The sequence below is a fragment of the Gavialis gangeticus genome, unplaced genomic scaffold (assembly GCF_001723915.1).
Source record: "Gavialis gangeticus isolate Ggan-Ray unplaced genomic scaffold, GavGan_comp1, whole genome shotgun sequence".
NCBI lineage: Eukaryota > Metazoa > Chordata > Crocodylia > Gavialidae > Gavialis > Gavialis gangeticus.
In genome coordinates this window covers 63,203,649-63,221,927 of record NW_017728993.1, presented here as the reverse complement: position 1 = coordinate 63,221,927, position 18,279 = coordinate 63,203,649, and the positions used below count along the sequence as shown (strand labels likewise).

The window sequence follows — 18,279 nt, the reverse complement described above, 5'->3', positions numbered from 1 at the left end:
GCAAATCAATATACCTGTACAACTCACTATAAAAATAAACAGTACACATACTATGATTATTGTCATAGAAGCCCTAGTACCTACTGGTAATATACATGAAGGGTAATTTATAAACCATAAAACAGCACTGAAATGTGCTGTCTCCCTCCTCCTTTATGGCACGGTAAATTAAACCTGTTAGCTATTCACAGGCTTACTATTAATTAAAGTTTTACCGACCAGTTAGAGTATTCTTATAAGATATAAAAATAAGATAACATTTTTAACTGTGGTGTTTTCAGCTGCTTGACTGCAGATTGTCTCAGGCAGCACATCCATCTAATGTATTTAATTTGTATAGGCACAGAGAGGAATAACATTTTGTAATAAAAGCAAACCTAAAGTTAGGTTCCTAACTGCTTGGCAACAAAATGCTCAGTAGATTCAATAGAAAATCAGGCTACTGATTTAAGTTGCTACTTATAGACTTTGGAGGCTAACTTTTGGCCCCCTGTTCCTTGACACTTTTGGCCAAAGTTTCAAACTAAATTGAAGATCTAAATGATTCTGGAAGCTTGTGTAGAGGTTAGCCCTTCCTGTGATACTTGTCCAAAATCCAGTCCTTTGTGAGGCACGTTCATGCTGTGAGTAACGTGAATGGCATATAAACTTAGAGAGGTTTGAACTCTCCTGAATTCTGGAAAGTTTCTGATCTGGATCTAAGGTTAGAGCACACACCCATAGAAGGATCATCCAGTCCTATCTTGTACCAAACTGATATCTCTGGGTTACAAACTATTTCCTTACTGCAACAGCCCCATTGACTTCAGTCCAAGTACACATGATTTTAATGGATGAGAATCTAAATTACTGTATTACATTACAGACCTGGAATTATTTTTTTTCACTTAGGAAATACACATTGCAGTTAGGACAGATAGACAGAATAGATAAAGACAGATGGCAAATCCTGTAAAGTACTTATAGATGGGTTTGTGCTGTAGACAAAAGCTTTCAAACAGAGATATTGTACAGATCTGCCATAGTGGAAAAATCCTTCACCTGAGAAAAATTTACCCTGAAGTCATGCAGAATGAGAGGTCACACAAGGAGCCAGTGAATCACAGCACAGCAGACAGGTTCTCATAAGATGGGGTCTCCTGGAGGTCAGGAATTTTTTTCAGGGGCAAATACACAGCAGGTGGCAGAGGAGGAGTAAGGTGTCACTTTCTCCTGCCTAGCTTTGGTCATGGACCAAGTAGAGAAGGAGTCAGCATGATCCTGTGGGAAGGAACTCTCTCTTTTCTCTACAAGTGGCCACAGTGGATTTAAATTTCAATGTCTGCTTGTTTGTCAGGCAGTTCATCATTTTTCAAGACAGTTGCCTAGCTAGCATGTCAGTCTATCAGGCAGCAACCAGTTGGGTGTGGCTGATTCTGTCAGGCAGAGATTTAGCTTGTTTGCTCACTCAGTCAGAAAGAGAACTGCCCTTTTGGAGGACATGTCTTCCAAAGTACATGTCTTCCTAAGTACATCTGTTAGTCTTCCAGCAAGCTGACCTGCTCGCCATATTAGTCCTTGGCTGTGGAACAGACTCAAGCAACAGACTTCTAAGCATCATTAACATACCTGTTGCAAAGTGGGTGACAGCTGGGTCACTCTCATTAGTCCCTCGTACAGCACTTATGGAGACTTCGTACTGTGAGCCAGGCCGCAGGGCTTGCATTGAATATTGGCTAAGAGGAGGCTGCAGGCGGAAGGTGGTCTTTCCCCCTTCCCCATTCACCAAGCCATACTTCAGCAGGATGTAGTCTACTTTGGCTCGTGGTGGGGTCCACTCCACAAAGGCCACTGTGTCTGAGACGTCTCGCACCATGATCTGGGTTGGCCCATCAATTACTGAACACCAAACAAACATGTTCGTTAGGGGAATTAAACATCAAGGCAAAACATCAATTACAGGGAATCCAGCCCTGGAACAAGAGCGGGTAGACTTGAAACCTCTTGTCTTTGAAGGAGCCAGTTGCATGTTTCAACTCAATAACTGGGCAAACAAAGTGGGAAAACAAACAAGAGTTGTGATACAAAACTGTTTAGATGAGTTGCTCCTGGCTGCCAAGTAATAAGATGTTACAAGAAGCATTATGGGGACTGCACTCAGAAGCCCCCCTCCAGTCCTGTATTTCTAATGGTGGGTGGATCTGAATAAATTCTTGAGTTTGGTCCAGATAGATACACAAAGCATAGGATTCTTATGGGAACTGTCCACTCATAAGCCAAAGTCCATGTATAGTGGGACTAAACCAAGAGGAGAACATGAATCATTACAGCTCTTTAAAGAAAGAGGCATAACCTAGTCATTCATTAGGTTAATGTGCTGCCTTAATAAAATGCCTTTGGGTTGGATTTTTATCCATGACAAAAGAACATAAAACACACATTAGCAAAAATTACTGGTGATTTTAGGTGCTTCAGTTTCTGGGTGCTCAATTTCAGGCCCCTTCAAGTGGTTTAATTTTTCAAAGGGTGGGTGCCTAGCACTTTCTGAGAATTGGGTGACTTTAAGAAATTTTTAACTGAGCCTTCAGAAAATGGAAGCAGCCAAAAATAATTTGGCAGTTTGGACCAAAATGTCTATACTCTAGGAAGACTAATACACCATTAATGCTACTAAAGTAACATAAATCAGTTGAAAGGCTAGAAGAGGCCATTGAGATCATGTAGTTTGTGTTCCTCTCTAATCTGTTCCCCTTTACAACATTTCTGAATTAGTTCTTATTATCACATTTTTTTTCCTCTTGTAGGTACTTGTAGATTGGATCCAAGTTACTCCTTAACCTCTTTTTTAAGTGATAGATTGAACTCCTTGAGTCTCCCTTGCTGTTCAGCATATTTTCTAATATTCTAACCACTCTTGTGGCTCTTTTCTTAACCCTCTCCAGAATATCAGAATCCTCTCTGAACTGTGGATACTGGAACTGGATTGAATATTCCAATAGCAGCTACACCAGTGCAAAATACTGAGGAAATAACTTATATCTCCTCCTCAACAGTCTCATATTTATACTTCCAAAGATTGCATTTGTTCTAGAGTTGAATCTAGAGTTGTACTGCAACTCATGTCTAGCTGAGTATCTTCTGTGAACCTTCACAAGTGTTTTTCTGCCACTCCTCCCTAGGATAAAATCCGCTATGCTGTAACCGTAGTCTACATTCTCTTGCCTTAAATTTGGTCATTTAAAAATGCATAATGTTTGCTTGTCTGTAGTTTACAAAGCAATTCAGATTGCTATATATCAGTGCTGCTTCCTCTGTATTATTTACTACTTGCCCAGTTTTTGTGGCACCTGTACATTTTTTTGAAAGTGGTGAATTTATATTTTCTTATAGGTCACTGATTAAGGTTGAAGAACTGATTTTTTAGGAACTTCACTAGAAACACATTGGTTTTAATGGTGATTCTTTGTTTACAGGTGCATTTGGAGACCTACCAGTTAGCCAGTTTCTTATAACCTGTAGATTTCTAGTATATTTTAAACATGGAAAGGAGATGAGAAAACAGCTTGCGTTGTCAAGAAACTAGCCATCAGTTACAATATTCCAGCTGCCCTACCTGCCCTTCACAAAGTCTCTTGAGCCTGGAATAGCTAGTCTGAAAATTGCATGAAAAATGATTTGCCTCTTGGGATCTCCACTGCTCTCTGTTGATGTTTGAATCCCACCTGACCATTTTGACCCTTTTGCTTTTTCCCTTAGAAGGAACTCAGAACTGTGGACTGCATAGACATGAAAAATATTCTTAAGAAAGCAGTACTTTTCTGAGAAGTTTTGGTTCAAATTCTGGGTCAATGCCATTTGGAGTATAACCTTTTCATAGCCCTAAGCATTGTAATGGTAGACAAGAGCCAAACACTTTGTTATTGCTCATGTACCATAGCAACATTAACATTCAGTGTCTGCTAAGCAGCCAATTCTGAGACTTATTTTCTATCTGGGGATCTAAGGCCTATTATCCAGCTTTTTATTGTGTGGGTTTTCTTTGACTAGTGATAGCATAAATTATATTAAGCAACTAGTAATAAATAAGTTGACATTGACATTCACTTAGTGCATGTAAAAAAAAGATATATTTAAAATGCATTTTCTATGTGTCATAAATGTCATCAAGTAATAGGCACTAAATGTGCAGATGTCCAAGGTGAGATGGAGTGACTGAGGCAGGTAAGACCCTCCTGTGGCCAGGCAGCATGGTGCTGATCCAGCTCAGGTTCTAGGATCAGGTGGTTCAGAGCTGCTCCTACTTTGTCCTAGCATCCATCTCCTACATCAGGGTGGTGCAGAGCTTCTCCAGCTTGGTTCCTATGGCTGTTGGGGTTGAGGGTTGCTCCAGATTTGACAAAGGAACACTCACCCTCCCCTCTCCTTCCATTGAAGTTTTTCTCAGGGTGCCAAAATTTATAGCTTTGCCTCTGGATGGATGATAGGAGGAATGGAGGAAGAGAGGAAGAGAGGATGTATGAAAGACTTGGGTATTTTTGAGTGAGTGCAGAAATCAGGGATATTTGTGGGAGCAAGGGAGGTGTTAGTAGAGTGGAGGGATGGGGCAGTTGAGTGACCCTGTTCCTAGGTCCTGGCATCAGAGACTAATGACCAGATTTCACCCCCCCCACATGACCCATGCCTTGTCCAGTCACTTATACCAGTGCAAAGTGAGCGAGGAATGTTATCAGATCAGAATGGTTTGGGCTCTCTTTCTCTTCTTTCTTTGGCACTTATGTAAATGACTATATCAGGGGTAGCACATTGCAGAACTGAGCTCCAAACACTGAAAACTAGAGAAAAAGGAGGGATATGAGGAACAGCAACAATACAAGTCACTTTTCAATCCAAACTCTATTGTGCTTGGTGTGCACTGGCCTTATTACATTATTCTATTTTTTTCTCTGTGCTACATGGTTGAAGGGATGTTTCATTGAGTTTAATGAGGATGGCTGTATAATACTGTTCCTTCCTCACCCTCCCAAGCATGGAGTTGTCCAGATTCTCTTCTGATTCAGCCAGGTATATAAATCAAAGGACATAAATATAAAGCAACCTCCCCCTCCCGCAAAAAAACCCAACCAAACAAAACACAAAACAAAAAAACCCCTTGCATGGCTTTCTGCTCAGGTAGAAAGAGTTATTAGTAGTTTTAAAACAAGTCCCTGAGAGTTTTTTAAACATGAAAACTGCTGTTGTAACTGAACAAAATGCTGATTTTGCACCGTTTCACTTGGCTTTTCAAAGATGCCAAAGGGAGTTAGGAGCTTATATATCCTAGTGAGATTCAATGCTGTTTGACCGCTTAATGTCCCTATGGTCCTCTGAGAATCCCAGTTTCTGTGTGAATGTTTTGCATGCCAGTATTAATATAGCCCAGTCAGCAGGCTATCCAGAATGTGCTGAATTCCTTGCAACAAAAACTGTGTAAAATTTCTGTAGAGAAAGTTTTAAACCATACTGGCAAAGTTCCCTGGTTTCAGCTACATTAGCCAGGGTCACCCAAGGTTTTTGAGCCTAGACTACTGCGCGGCTTAGAGCAGAATTCCTGCAAAGTTCTTCTATTGCCTCAAGCCAGACCATTCCTGGATGGCTCTGCTAAGTGTGGAGCAGAGATTTTGGGTGTATTTCAACTGGAAATTCAAAGCCAAGCTGAGGGGTGCAAACCCCAGTGAACCTTAAATGAATAGCAAAGCTTGCAGAAAAGATGGACTTGACCCAAACCTCTATATCCAAACACCCTTGGACTTCAGGAGAATTTAGTATCACACTTTATGGCCAATCCCTCAAGGCAGAATAAGCCAAGCCAAACCTTTAGATCTAACCCTTGGACATGGGAACGGTGGGAGCCAAAATTGAACAGCCTGAAGCCATCTTTTGGCATTATAAGGAACCATGAGGTGCTGAGTAGATGCACATGTCAGAACGATATTCAGTGACTTGCTGGATGCAGGTTACACTAGATCAGGGGTGGCTAGTCTGCAGCATGCATGTCATAAGTGGCATGGGCAGCTTCTGCATGTGGCACATGACAGGTCAGGGCAGGAAGCAGAAAGCAGAGGAAAGGAATCAGAGTGGCACTTGGTGAGGGTGCAGGCTTAATTTATGGCAGGCCTGCCAAAAAGGGGGGCCCCCACTAGGCTAGATGATCAGAAGGATTCCTTCTGGACTGACAAGCTGTGATTTCTACCAACCTTGTTTGAACAATCCCCCACGAACTGAAACTATCGAGTCTGAGGCAGCTTTCTTGTCCTGGGGAAAGGAAACATTGGGGCATGGCCAATAGATGGCTCTGTTAAGCCACCACATGCAAGTAGCTGCTACACATAGCAGGAAAACAGTAGGGAAGAATTTGTGTTCGTGTGTGCTGAGATCAAGCAGACTAAAAGCTAGAACAAGATGAACGATTCTGTAAAGTTCGGAAGACCTTCCCACTTGCACTGCAAAGACTGCTTTATTACATTGAGCTTTTAAGATAAAGGCTCCTAGGAGCCTGGCAGTCCCTGACAACACTAAACCCCCAATTAACAACTTCTCTCGAACATTCCCCCTTTATGACCTTCCAAGAGCTTTTTGAAGTGCCTGTTTCTGTTTGCAGATTGCCTGGATGGAGGGAGACATCTGGCTGGCTTGCAGAAATTCAGAGTGAGGGCAGAACTTGCTACACTTGGTAGGCATATACTTTGCCCAGTGTTGTATTTTCCTGAGTAAAGAAAGGGTTTCTTTGCCCTCAGTCTGTACACTCATAGAAGGTAATCTAATTTATGCGGGCAGCAATGGGCTTGAAGTTAGCACAAAAAACTGGTGATGAGGGAATTCGGGTTTGGTTCCTGACTTTGCTACTCACAGCCTGACCTGGGCCCTGGACAGGAGTTGAGGGCACTCAGGAGCACCTTTGGGAACCTGGACCTTATTTCTCTGTCCCTTGTGTGGACATTGCCATTGTTTGAGCAGTTCTTGAGAGCTGGGAATACTAAGCCTTTCACCTCAGAAATATGTCCAAGGGGAGATTATTGAAGAAGAGGACTTTAACTGGATAGAATAATAGCTGAGCTCAGCCTTCACTCAGAACTCCACTTGATCTCTGTTTAAGCTCACTTAACCTTTCCTCTGCTTCCTCTCTGCTGGCATCAGAGCAGGTCTGATAGTGACAAAACACTGCAAGAGAGGCTGTTGTTGTCATGTTTCTCAACTGCTTTTGCATCCTGGCAGGATTCAGATCAGCCCCCAGAATTTAAGGTACTTGTTTAAGCCAAATCACAGTTCAGTTTACAAGAAGTTCTTCCATTATTAATGTGTTTTGGGCACTACAAGTACACAAGTTAGTCAAGTGTTATCAACGATAGGCCTGGGTTATAGAATTTGCATTTGGATCTGAAATTTTTTCACAGGTAGGAGGGTTTGGCTCTGATATCTCGAATTATTACTTTGCTTGCATAAATATCACAGACCAATTCCATGCCATGTGCAAATCAGTGGAGTTACACCAGGGCTGAATTTGTCCCTCTGAGTTTGTGAGCAAATGGAAATCCAGTGTTGCAAATTACCTTCAATGGTGAGGACAAATGTGTTTGGAAAACATGGATCAAAACACACACTCAGGGCTCCAGGTCAATCCAAATGTGTCTCTTCAAAGGCTTAAGAACTTTTCAGTTTTGAGCCAAAGGGAGCTACTGAGGAGTTGTCTCTTTGTGTGACTGTATTGTTGGTGAAAGGTTCAAGAAGAAAAATCCTAAGATCTGGAGTCCTGTTTCTACCCCTGGGACTACTAAGCCTCTTGCAGGGGAAGTGCATCCTAACCACACTGTGTGCCTCTGTCATGCTGTATTGTGACCACCTCTAACTCCGGAAGAAGATTCAGCATCCATGGCTTCTTCATTCTTTGGGCCCCAAACCAGGTCTGCCAATGATGGAAACAATTCATCCCAAATGGGATGTTGGTTCTCTGTGATACAGGTATGTATTCCCCAGGAATTTTGTATCATAACTGATGTTTTGTTTCACATGCCCACCAAGCTATCTCTACCATCTGATGATAAGAGCCTTTGGCCCCTGTCTAACTGGATTAGATTTAAGCTGGTGATCTGGGGCTGAAAGTCTCTGTTGTGCTTTGCCTCCTAGTGCTTGATGACTGCCTGGAGTTGTGGAAAGACAGACTGTGACTGTGGGGTAAAGGGCAGAGCCACTCACAGGTTGAGACGCTGTCAGAAGTAGGGGGGCTCCTGGCTTGTTCCTTGAGTGCTACGACATTGACGGTGTACTCTTCCCCTGGTTTCAGTCCTGTCTGGTTGAAGGTGGTGACACTGCTAGGAAGCTGTGCAATCACGCCGCCTTCATTGTTCTGGGGAGATAAAAATAATCATCTGAAACTGGCAATACATTCGAAGGAATCAACAGTTAGAGGAGATGATGGGGTTAGACAGGAGACTACCACGGCCTTGATACATAGGGTCAGACACTAGGAATGATGCAACACTCTAGGGCCATAATCCCTGGACACCTAGGTTATTTCATAAATGGCCTTTATTCAATCAGCTAAAATACTACCTGATTAATTCTATTGTTTTCAGTGAATTTCTTGCATGAGGAATTGCTCATCCCTATGAATGGGGGCTTTTCAATCAGGCCACAATATCAGCCATGTCTAAAGAAAGGTGATTTCTTCCAGCAAGAATGGTTCAGAACTAATCAGATAAATCTCCCTCACCCTTGGGTTGTTGCTTTCAGACTATTGACTTTATAGGCAGGAGGCATTTTATTCAGTCCTCATTTTTAATGCATGTACACATGTGCTTGCATGTATAGCTGATTGCCTGATTCCACAGGAGGTCACGCAATGAAAGCAGGGGCCCAGGACGGATCTCTGTTTCTTTGCTGGTGATCCTTGGGTGATAGCTGTTTTTTGTGGTTTATATCTAGCTGTGAAACTAGGAGGCCTTTGTTTTTGGTGCAGGGTGCTTTTCAAGTGTTTCTATTAAGTCATTGCACTCTATGGTTTTCCTCTGGAAAATGTACCTCTTTAAGCAACTGCAAATGTCACCTTTCCTGTCAGTATTTGGACAATAGATCTTTTCTTGCCACTGTCTTCACTAATAATACAGTAAGCAAATCTTTGCACATAGATTTCAATTCAAATTTTTCTTGTTTCTCATTAAATTGGAAATCTTCCACTTGATCCACAAATGCCATTTCATAGTTTCTAATTTTCTTTTCTTTTTTTTTTACCCCTTTGTTGCTCCATCATTTTCTCTACTCTTTATTGTTTTGTAGAACCATTCTCACTGCCACAAATTACAGTGCATTTCCATATGCAAAACAACCATATATTTGCAGTCCAAAATGAGTTATATTTTATATTATGGAGCACCAACAAGGAAGAATAGAAATACAGACTCCTTGCAAGGGCTCAGCATGTATAGCTCTGTAAGAGGCTGCCCGCCTTGTGAGAACAAAATGGATACCGCCTTATATACAGGATTCTACAGAAAGGTTCACTGTTCAGAAAGCAATGATATCAGAACTTTATAACCATATACACCCCAGTTTTAATGTTAATGTGATCTTGCAGCATATATTATATTTATACTCTTTATGCTGTGTGTACATTTCCTTTAGATGGGAAAATGAAAATGTATTGGTTAGTTTTAATTTTGTCATAGCAGTGGTTTTTAGCCTTTTTTCATTTGCAGACCCCTAGAATTTTCAAATGGAGGTGTGGACCCCTTTGGAAATTTTGAATGGAGGTGTGGATCCTTTTGAAATGTAAGTGTGGGTATCTGCATACTTTTGATTGATCGTAGTTGGTCCGTGGACCACAGGTTGAAAACCACTGTATTATAGTTTGCTTCTAGTCAATTTTAACTTTTAAGGTCTTATGAAGACAATACATTGCTGTACTGCTTAGGGGGAATAGTCTTTTCTGGATTCGCCCTCCTCCTGTGCCCACCCCTGCAATCCTGGAAATGTTTCCATTGATCGAAGAGTTTTAAGTGTTTAACTTCACAAAATTTAAATCTGAAACAAATTTGACCTGAAGTGTTAGTTCATTTAAGGTCACAGCTGCTACACTTAGGCTGCCATTTTCTAAGATGCTGTAGAGGCTTGACTGTAGAGGTTGAGAGAGATAAAGACCATACTTTTAATTATTTATCACATGAAGTGACACTGGGTGTGTCTACACCTGCCTCTTTTAAGTGGGCTTAGCCTAAAATTGTCATTTTTAAGGCACATTAAGGACATATGGCTACATGTGTGCGCCCTTAATGCACCTTAAAAATGGCAATTTAAGGCTATGTGAGCCTAAATTTGATACCTGCATAAAGCAGGTATCAAATTTAGGTGCGAATAGCTAGGTCACATTAGTGCATGTGTAGATGCACTAATGTGTATTAATGTGGTGCATGTCAATAGATATACATCGCATTAATGTGCATTAGTGTATCTGTACGTGCACTAATGCGACTTAGCTAGCCACGCCTAAATGTAATGTGCCTTAATGCGCGTTAATGTGTCCATATGTAGATGTGCACCTAAATCGGCTAAATGCATCTTAAACAAAGGCACATTAAGTTTAGGTGCATATAAATACATGTGTAGACATGCCACTGCTAACAAAATTCAGAGGCCCAAATCCTTTCCCTGCTGTGCCTGCTCTGCTCTGTTGTAAGACATTACTTACTGATCTGCACCAGTCTGTGCCATTCAGACAGCACAGGTTTCATGAGAGCAAAGGTCTAATAGGAAAATAGGAGCCACTGGTTTCTCTGTATTGTGTGAGGTGAATTCTGAATCTTAGAGGCCATACAACACTGTGGCATCATTACACTTGTGCCAGCACCCAATGGGGTCTCAGTGAAATGTGACTGTCAAGTGTCACTGAGTGTGAGTGCAGCCTGTCACACCATGTCACACTGCACTGCCAGTCATCAGAAAAATGAGGGACTGATTTCCTGAGACATGGGACAGGATCAGGAATAGGTCTGTGCAATGAATCTGGGGAGAGTGGGTGTCCTAACAAAGAACTAAGCTGAGACAGAAGCTCTCTTGTATGACTTGATTTCTTAATGGATAGAACAATGTTAATCTGTCTCACAGGGTGTTGCAAAGCTTAATGCGTAACTATTTATAAACCATTTTAAAGATGTGCTAGTTTTTGCTAGCTCATGTAAGCCTTTGGGAGTGCTTCCATTAGAATGTCTTATTTTTAGTGGTTTATCCTGACTTTGAAAGAAAATTACCTCTGGGCTTATCAATACAACATATGAACTTCCATTCATAAGAGAATTTTGTGTGTGAAATTACAGTGGTATCCCTCCAGCTCTGTCAGAAACTAAACCTGAAAAACAAAATTGTTTAAATTATTTTTTATCTTACTTTTGGACTGTTTGTAATTAGAGTACCACTATTCTATATTTTAAAACTTTAGGGCCAAGTTTTGCAGTTCTTCATTACACTGAATTTTAATGTAAAAAAAAAAGTAAGGACTATATAGTTTGGCTCCCAATTGACATTTATTTTATTGTAAAGCATAGGGTACTTTTGTAGAGTGGTGCTGTAAACAGGGTAAGCTATTTATGTACAGTTTGGTACAGATAACATATTAATATTAAACAGTTGATGAATATTTTAAATATTGGTGTGTTTAAAAGATAGCTGATAGAGTAACATTTTCAGTCCTAAACTTTGATTACTACAGGCAAAAATTTCATTTGTTCATAACTGTAGTGAAGATTCTGCCAAGAGAATTATTTTCATATGTGATTTAGCTAAGGACTGTCACTTAGTACTTCAGAAAATCAGACGTTTTATTAGATTTAGGTGCCTAAGTTTAGACACCCATGTATATTTATTTAATGGTTTGTGTGATGTGGTGATTAAATGTCGCCTTTTTTAAGTCATGCTTTAGGACAGGTGAATTATTTCTGAACTGTTCTGAAAAGTTTGGTCTAGTTTGGGTTCATAAGGTGGAAGAGAGTGAAAGGGAAATGGGAAGGTGGATGGGAGAGGGGAAGAGAGAGAGAGTGGTAATGGAAAGGAGACGGAAAAAGAGAGAGAGGGAAGGGAGCAAGAGGACAGAGTAAGAGGGAAGAGGAACTAGAGGGTATGATTACTTTCATGGTTATATGTTGATGTCTTTCATAGCATTCCTTCTAAAACAATGTACTGGTATACCTCGATAAAAAGGATCGCCGGAGAAACACAGTTCAGTGCAGAGCTGATATTCTTTATCCCAAGTTATAACAGAAATTTCAAAATTGCAACCTAAAGTTTTTGGGGGTGTTGGTTGTAGCCATGCTGGTCTAAGGACATAGGCAGACAAGGTTCTTTGGGTAAATCCAATATTTTTTATTTTTTATAAATAGTTGGAAAAATTTCAAAATAAAGTTTTAATACTTTCAGTTTAGGGTGGGGGGTTTGGTAGGTGCAGAGCAGCCTTGGGACATTATTCAGATGGTGTTTCCTGACTCTGTTTACCCAACTCTGTGCTGTGACCTATTCTGTATGTGACTGCTCCTTTTAATGGGATCTATCGTGATTGTCCACAAAACTGATAACACAGTGACAGTGGTGAGGAAGATAAAGTGGTAACTGATGCTGCTGTTACCTTGGGAATGAAGCTGATCTCCCAGCCATCAAAAGGGAATGCGAAGGACTCCCACTGCACCTCCACAGTGGTCTCTGTGATAGTCTTGAACTTCAATCCCCGTGGAACAGAGAGATCTAGAACACAACAATGTAGATGATAGCTATATGAGTCACAAACTGTGGCTCTGTTCTTGCTTCAGGGAAGCACAGCTCTCCATCGTGCTGGGCAAAAGATACCTCATCTCCTTTTCAGTTTAGTTTTCTTTTACAACACTGGGGAACAGGCTGGGTAACGCTAACTGTCACTTCCAAGTGGTGGCAAGAGTTAGGGAGAGAGTATCAGGAGTTTTTGCAAAATCAGGATATTCTACAGGGAAAGTTTAATTTTTCCCCTAAAATTTCAATGTTTCCACTGGGAAAATCAAAATGAGTTTATCCAGCTGCCCACCTTTCTCACTTCCACAGCTGGATGGTGAGCAGCTGGTTATTACAATGAGGCATTTTTTCTAGTGTCAGTGTTCTGCAGAGAAAAAATGACATGACATTTATCTTAAACCCCCAAACTGTTCCATGTGTCAAGGATAAGTGGAGGAGCACACTGCACGTAATTCCTAGCCAGTGTCAGACAAAGCAGCTTGCCCAGCAGGCAGCTCCTTCCTTTCCTAAAGTCCTCCCTGGTGATAATTAACAGGGGGAGCTTTAGTGCTTTTGAAGAGCTATCATCACAGTCAGAGACACTGAATAACAGTTTCATGGTACTTTGTCTAGAGCATGGGCATCACTCATGTGCTCTGTGAGAGTCCAGCTGCCTTCTCAAGGGCAGGAAAGACCCTCTTAGTGCAATGGCTTAAAGGGCCACTATCTAAAAGAGCATTCTCTGGAAAGGATGTTTCTTTCCTATGTTTCTAAATAGCATCTCAGCTATTTTCAGGGCTTGTATCTAACATGACTGTGCTATACCAAGGAAGGACAATTCAACACTCAGGGTCCTGATTTGGAATTTGGGAGACCTGGATTCAGTTTGTGCTCTGTCACAGGCTCCCTGTGATCTTGGGTAAGCCCCTAGGGCAGTTGTTCTCAACCTTGATATACTCAAGGCATTCCTTGTTGGGCTCAAGGCACCCCTCAGAAATTGTTAGCTCTTAGTTTTCACTTGCTTTTTTGACTATGGAAAAAGAATAGAACACATTTTTTGTTGCAAAGATCTCAGAAAGACCATGACAGGTGAGAATGTTTTGATGCTATTTGAAATCTCTGATTCATCTTGTGACTCATGTTTATACACTTAACAGTGCTAACACTGAGTGACACCCTGGGACACGTTTCATAGTTTCATAGTTTCTAGGGTCGGAAGGGACCTGAGCAGATCATCTAGTCCGACCCCCTGCCATGGCAGGAAATAGTACTGGGGTCAAACGACCCCAGTAAGGTAGTCATCCAACCTCCTCTTAAAAACCCCCAGGGTGGGAGCCTGCACCACCTCACTTGGAAGCTGGTTCCAGACCCTAGCCGCCCTGACCATGAAGTAGCGCCTCCTGATGTCCAACTTAAACCTTCCCTCCGCCAGCTTGTGACCATTGTTCCTGGTCACTCCTTGCGGCGCTCGGGGGAACAGGGACTCCCCCAGCGCCTGCTGATCCCCCCTAACCAGTTTATAACAGGCCACAAGATCCCCCCTCAGCCTTCTCTTTTGAAGGCTGAACAGGTTCAGGTCCCGCAACCTTTCCTCATAGGACCTACCCTGCTGTCCCTTGATCATACGAGTGGCCCTCCTCTGGACCCTCTCCATGCTGTCCACATCCTTCTTAAAGTGCGGCGCCCAGAACTGGACGCAGTACTCCAGCTGCAGCCTGACCAGTGCCGCATAGAGGGGGAGGATCACCTCCCTGGACCTGCTTGAGATGCATCTGTGGATGCACGACAAGGTGCAGTTGGCCTTTCTAGCCGCCTCCCCACATTGCTGACTCATGTTCATCCTGGAGTCAATAATGACTCCCAGAACCTTTTCCACCTCCGTGCTGAAAGGATCTCGAGGAACCCCAGGGTGCCATGGCATGCTGGTTGAGAACCGGTGTCATAAGGCTCATTTCTGTAAAGGTACATAGATACCAAATGCCTGTTGATTTCAGTACCTTTGAGTATCTTGGCCTTTGTGTCCCTGTGGCTCAGTTAGTATTTATACATAGGAAAATGGAGATAATAGAGCTCACTTCTCCAACTACCAGGGATGTTCTGAGGATAAACACACTGAAGTCTATAAGGTGCGTAGATATTACTGAAATAAAGGCCACAGAGTTGTCTCTGCCAGTCAGAGCTGTTCAGGAAAGGTCCTGCATTGGAGTCATTGGCAGCTCTGTGTTGCTGTTACTCAAAGGTCAGCAGCAGTGAAACAGAAGTAGCATCATGTGAATTTTAGTAAGGCAGAGTCTGCAGCCCCAGGACCTCTTTGATATGGGGCTGCTAAGGACCTCAAGGCTGCATGGTTTCTAGACTCATGGGGCAGCTGGAGTCAAGGAGGTTGGATAGGCTACCTCCTATCCAACCTCCTTTCCAGCCCCTGTCTTGGGGCTGGAAACCCTGGAAACGCTTAAGCCCCCACCTTCAAAGCAGTCTCTATGGTGTGGGTGTCCCCACAACTGTGGATCCTGGAAGCCCTGAAGTTTTGGGCCTCATGTGACAGCTTTATAAACTTCCAAAATCTGCTGAAGCCACTGGAAGGACTTGCACTAAATTTAATGGGTTTTGGATCTGATTCTGTACCAGGAAAGGTTTTAGAGAAGCATTCAGACTACAACGTTATGTCAATAACAGTCTCATAGTTGGACAAAGCTAATTCAGGAAAAGCCCTATATGTAGCTAAGTTTATTTCAGAGATGTGCTTCTAGCAAGGTAGCATTAATTTACAAGCAACAGAGCTGGTTAGAAAATGCCCACCTTCCTCTACCCCACTAGAAAATGTCAATCCTTGATGAAAAATCAAAAGCTGAACATTTTTGGCCACACGCTGAAAATTCTACTCGTGGAGTGCTATACTTGTGTCTAACAGGAGTTTGCCATTCAAGTCCCTTGTATTCCCATACTCCTCTATCAGCCAGGGTCTCCCATCAAAATCCCATGATGCACTATAATCCCTGTCCCCAGCACACATACACTTACTGAGCCAGGAGAACCTCTGGCCATGGTGCTTCATGGGAAATGCAGTCTGGTTGGGGGACCCTGCCACGGAGGTGAATGGCACCTGAGGCACCCAAGCCACTACTCCCAGGAGGCAGGGTAGCCATGTTTCTTATTAAACACATTTAGATTTTTTACCCAATGTACTTTGGTTTTCAAAAGACCTGGAAGCTTTTTAAGCTGCTCAGTTTTTCTTCAAAAAGCTGCTGAAATTTTCTGTGGGAAATGAACAATTCTGGCAAAAAAAAGATTTTTTTTGTCAAAAATCCAGTTTTCCATTGACAAACAGTTTTGAAGGAAAATTTTCAATAAACTTTATCAAGTAGTGTTATGTTGTAGCCAATACACCCCAGAAGCAGTGTTAGACTGGAAAGCTTTCTATTAGGGTCAGTGATAGCATAATATACAAATATCTCTACAGTAGAAGTAGACTAATTTTAGGGTTGCTGTGTATAGTATGAGTCTAGGAGATGCCTCTTCTTCCTAATCAAAAGAGTCTCCTCTGGTTATGTGGGGATGGAGCAGAAGCAATACTTACGGGTAGTCACCTTAACAGTGACAGGGACACTAAAGATGCCACTGATGACAGCATAGATACTGATATTGTATGTGAAGCCTGGTTCCAGCTCCTTGATGGTGATAGCACTCCAGTCTCCAGGCACTCGTTGCTGTAGCTGAATGCCCCCTGGTACTGCTGGCTGATAGGAGATCACATATTCTGTCACAGCCATTGGACCACCCCATTCCAGGTCAATGGACTGGTCACTGATTCCAGCCACTCTCAGGTCCTCGGGTGGAGCAACTAAAGGGAAAAGCAGTACACACAGAGAACATCAGAGCACGCATAGCTTATTCACCCTCTAACCTGACCCCTGGAGTGTGATGTTGTTCTTTGGCTACTGACTAGGTCAATTTTAGAATAGGTGTAATGTCTAGAGAATCTACCTCTGCTCCTGGTAGGGTGTCAAGTTCAAATGTCTGTCCCTAGTGTGGCTAGGGTACTGCACTGAGAGTCAGGAGACCCAGGTTCTTATCCTAGTTCCTTGAGCAAGTCACCTCACCACTTTGAGCCTCTGTTTCCCCTCAGCTTCTCTGTCTGCCTTGTTGATTTAATCTGGGGCAGGAACTCTGCATTTATCCAATGTCTAACACAATAGGGATTCAATCTTGCTTGAGGATCCTTAGTTCTTTGAATAATCAGTAACATTAAATGCTCCTAATGGTCCTGCACAAGGTGAACCACCTTCAGTAACCAGAAAAGAGGACCCAGTGGGCACATCAACACAAGACGCTAACTGCGCAGTAGCCTAATAATACTGCACAATAGCACATCATGGCACAAACTGTGCTATATGCGACTGTGCAGTATTATTAAGCTACTGTACAATAGCGTCACTAAAAAGGTGTGCACCAGCACTACAATGCAGTAACTTTGGTTACTGTGCATTAAATTAGTACTTGATTATGCAATACTAAATTTAATGTGTAGTAACCACTGCACATTAATGAACACGTAGACATACTCAGTGTATACGTGTGAGAGAGTGTGAGAGATAGAGAGAGTGAGCAAGAGTGAGCAAGCGAAGATGTTATACTCCGTTGTCACAGGGAATAACAGAGAATGCACACACAGTTATTCCAAACTCCTCAGTAACACCAAATGTGAAGGAGAGGAAGAAGTGCTATTTCCAATATCCATTTTTCCAACCAAGCTCTTTTAAATGAACTCTTCCTTAGGGAGCATATTCTTAACTCAGTGCAAGAGCTCTTCAGTGCTCAGTAAAGTTGGCTAGTTTCCATCGTCCACTTGTTAAATTTTCAAAGTAGCCCTTTCCAACTAGCCTTTTTGTACTTTTCCCCATGCTACTCCTCCTGCTTTCAGGGAGCTCCCCATAAACTGCAACATTGCCTTATCAGCCTCCTTCAGATTTTCCTTTTCCACAAAAAACTTGACCATGGTCAGGCTTTTGGTGCCCTGGGATGGCTGCCTGCCAATATTATCTGTGTTTCCTCGTGCTCCCCAGTTTGCATCCATTTGTGGTCTTTTGTCTACTTGGATTATAACTTCTTTGAAGCAGGGGCCATCTTTTTGTTCTGTGTTTGTACAGTCCATAGCACAGTGAGGTCCTGGTCTATGCATGGGGCTTTTACGCTATAAGGAAAAATAATACAGGGTAATGGAATTAAAGGTGAGGGAATCAGCTGAGGCTATGCTTCTTCAGCTAGGTCTCAGTACTCTGGCAAGATATGATCTGCTATCTGAATGCTGGGCTATGATGAGAGAATTTCTGAAGCAGCATCGGCCCTGGACTACAAGATTCAGATCTGGGTGTGAAATTTCCCAAATGTTTGGAAATGTTCACTTGCAAGGGTTTTGTCTGGGTCCAACTCATGCCATTTTATTCTTATATTGCAAAAGCACCTAGGAGCCCTTGTAAAAGAGAAGTGCCTTTCTGTGTGAGGTGCCTCAAGCCATCAGAGAACAAAGAGCCCACTCTTGCT

The 18,279-nt window shown here is 42.3% G+C and overlaps 1 protein-coding gene across 1 annotated transcript in view; it reads right to left on the bottom strand.

The window, feature by feature from the left end:
• TNR (tenascin R) overlaps positions 1 to 18,279 on the bottom strand; it is a 104,023-nt gene that overhangs the window by 70,718 nt on the left and 15,026 nt on the right. The window contains exons 3-6 of the mRNA XM_019501838.1: positions 16,316 to 16,579; positions 12,623 to 12,738; positions 8,209 to 8,359; positions 1,609 to 1,878 (exon numbers count right to left, since the gene is read on the bottom strand). Of these exons, the coding sequence (XP_019357383.1) occupies positions 1,609 to 1,878; positions 8,209 to 8,359; positions 12,623 to 12,738; positions 16,316 to 16,579 (801 nt within the window). The remainder of the gene's footprint in view (positions 1 to 1,608; positions 1,879 to 8,208; positions 8,360 to 12,622; positions 12,739 to 16,315; positions 16,580 to 18,279) is intronic.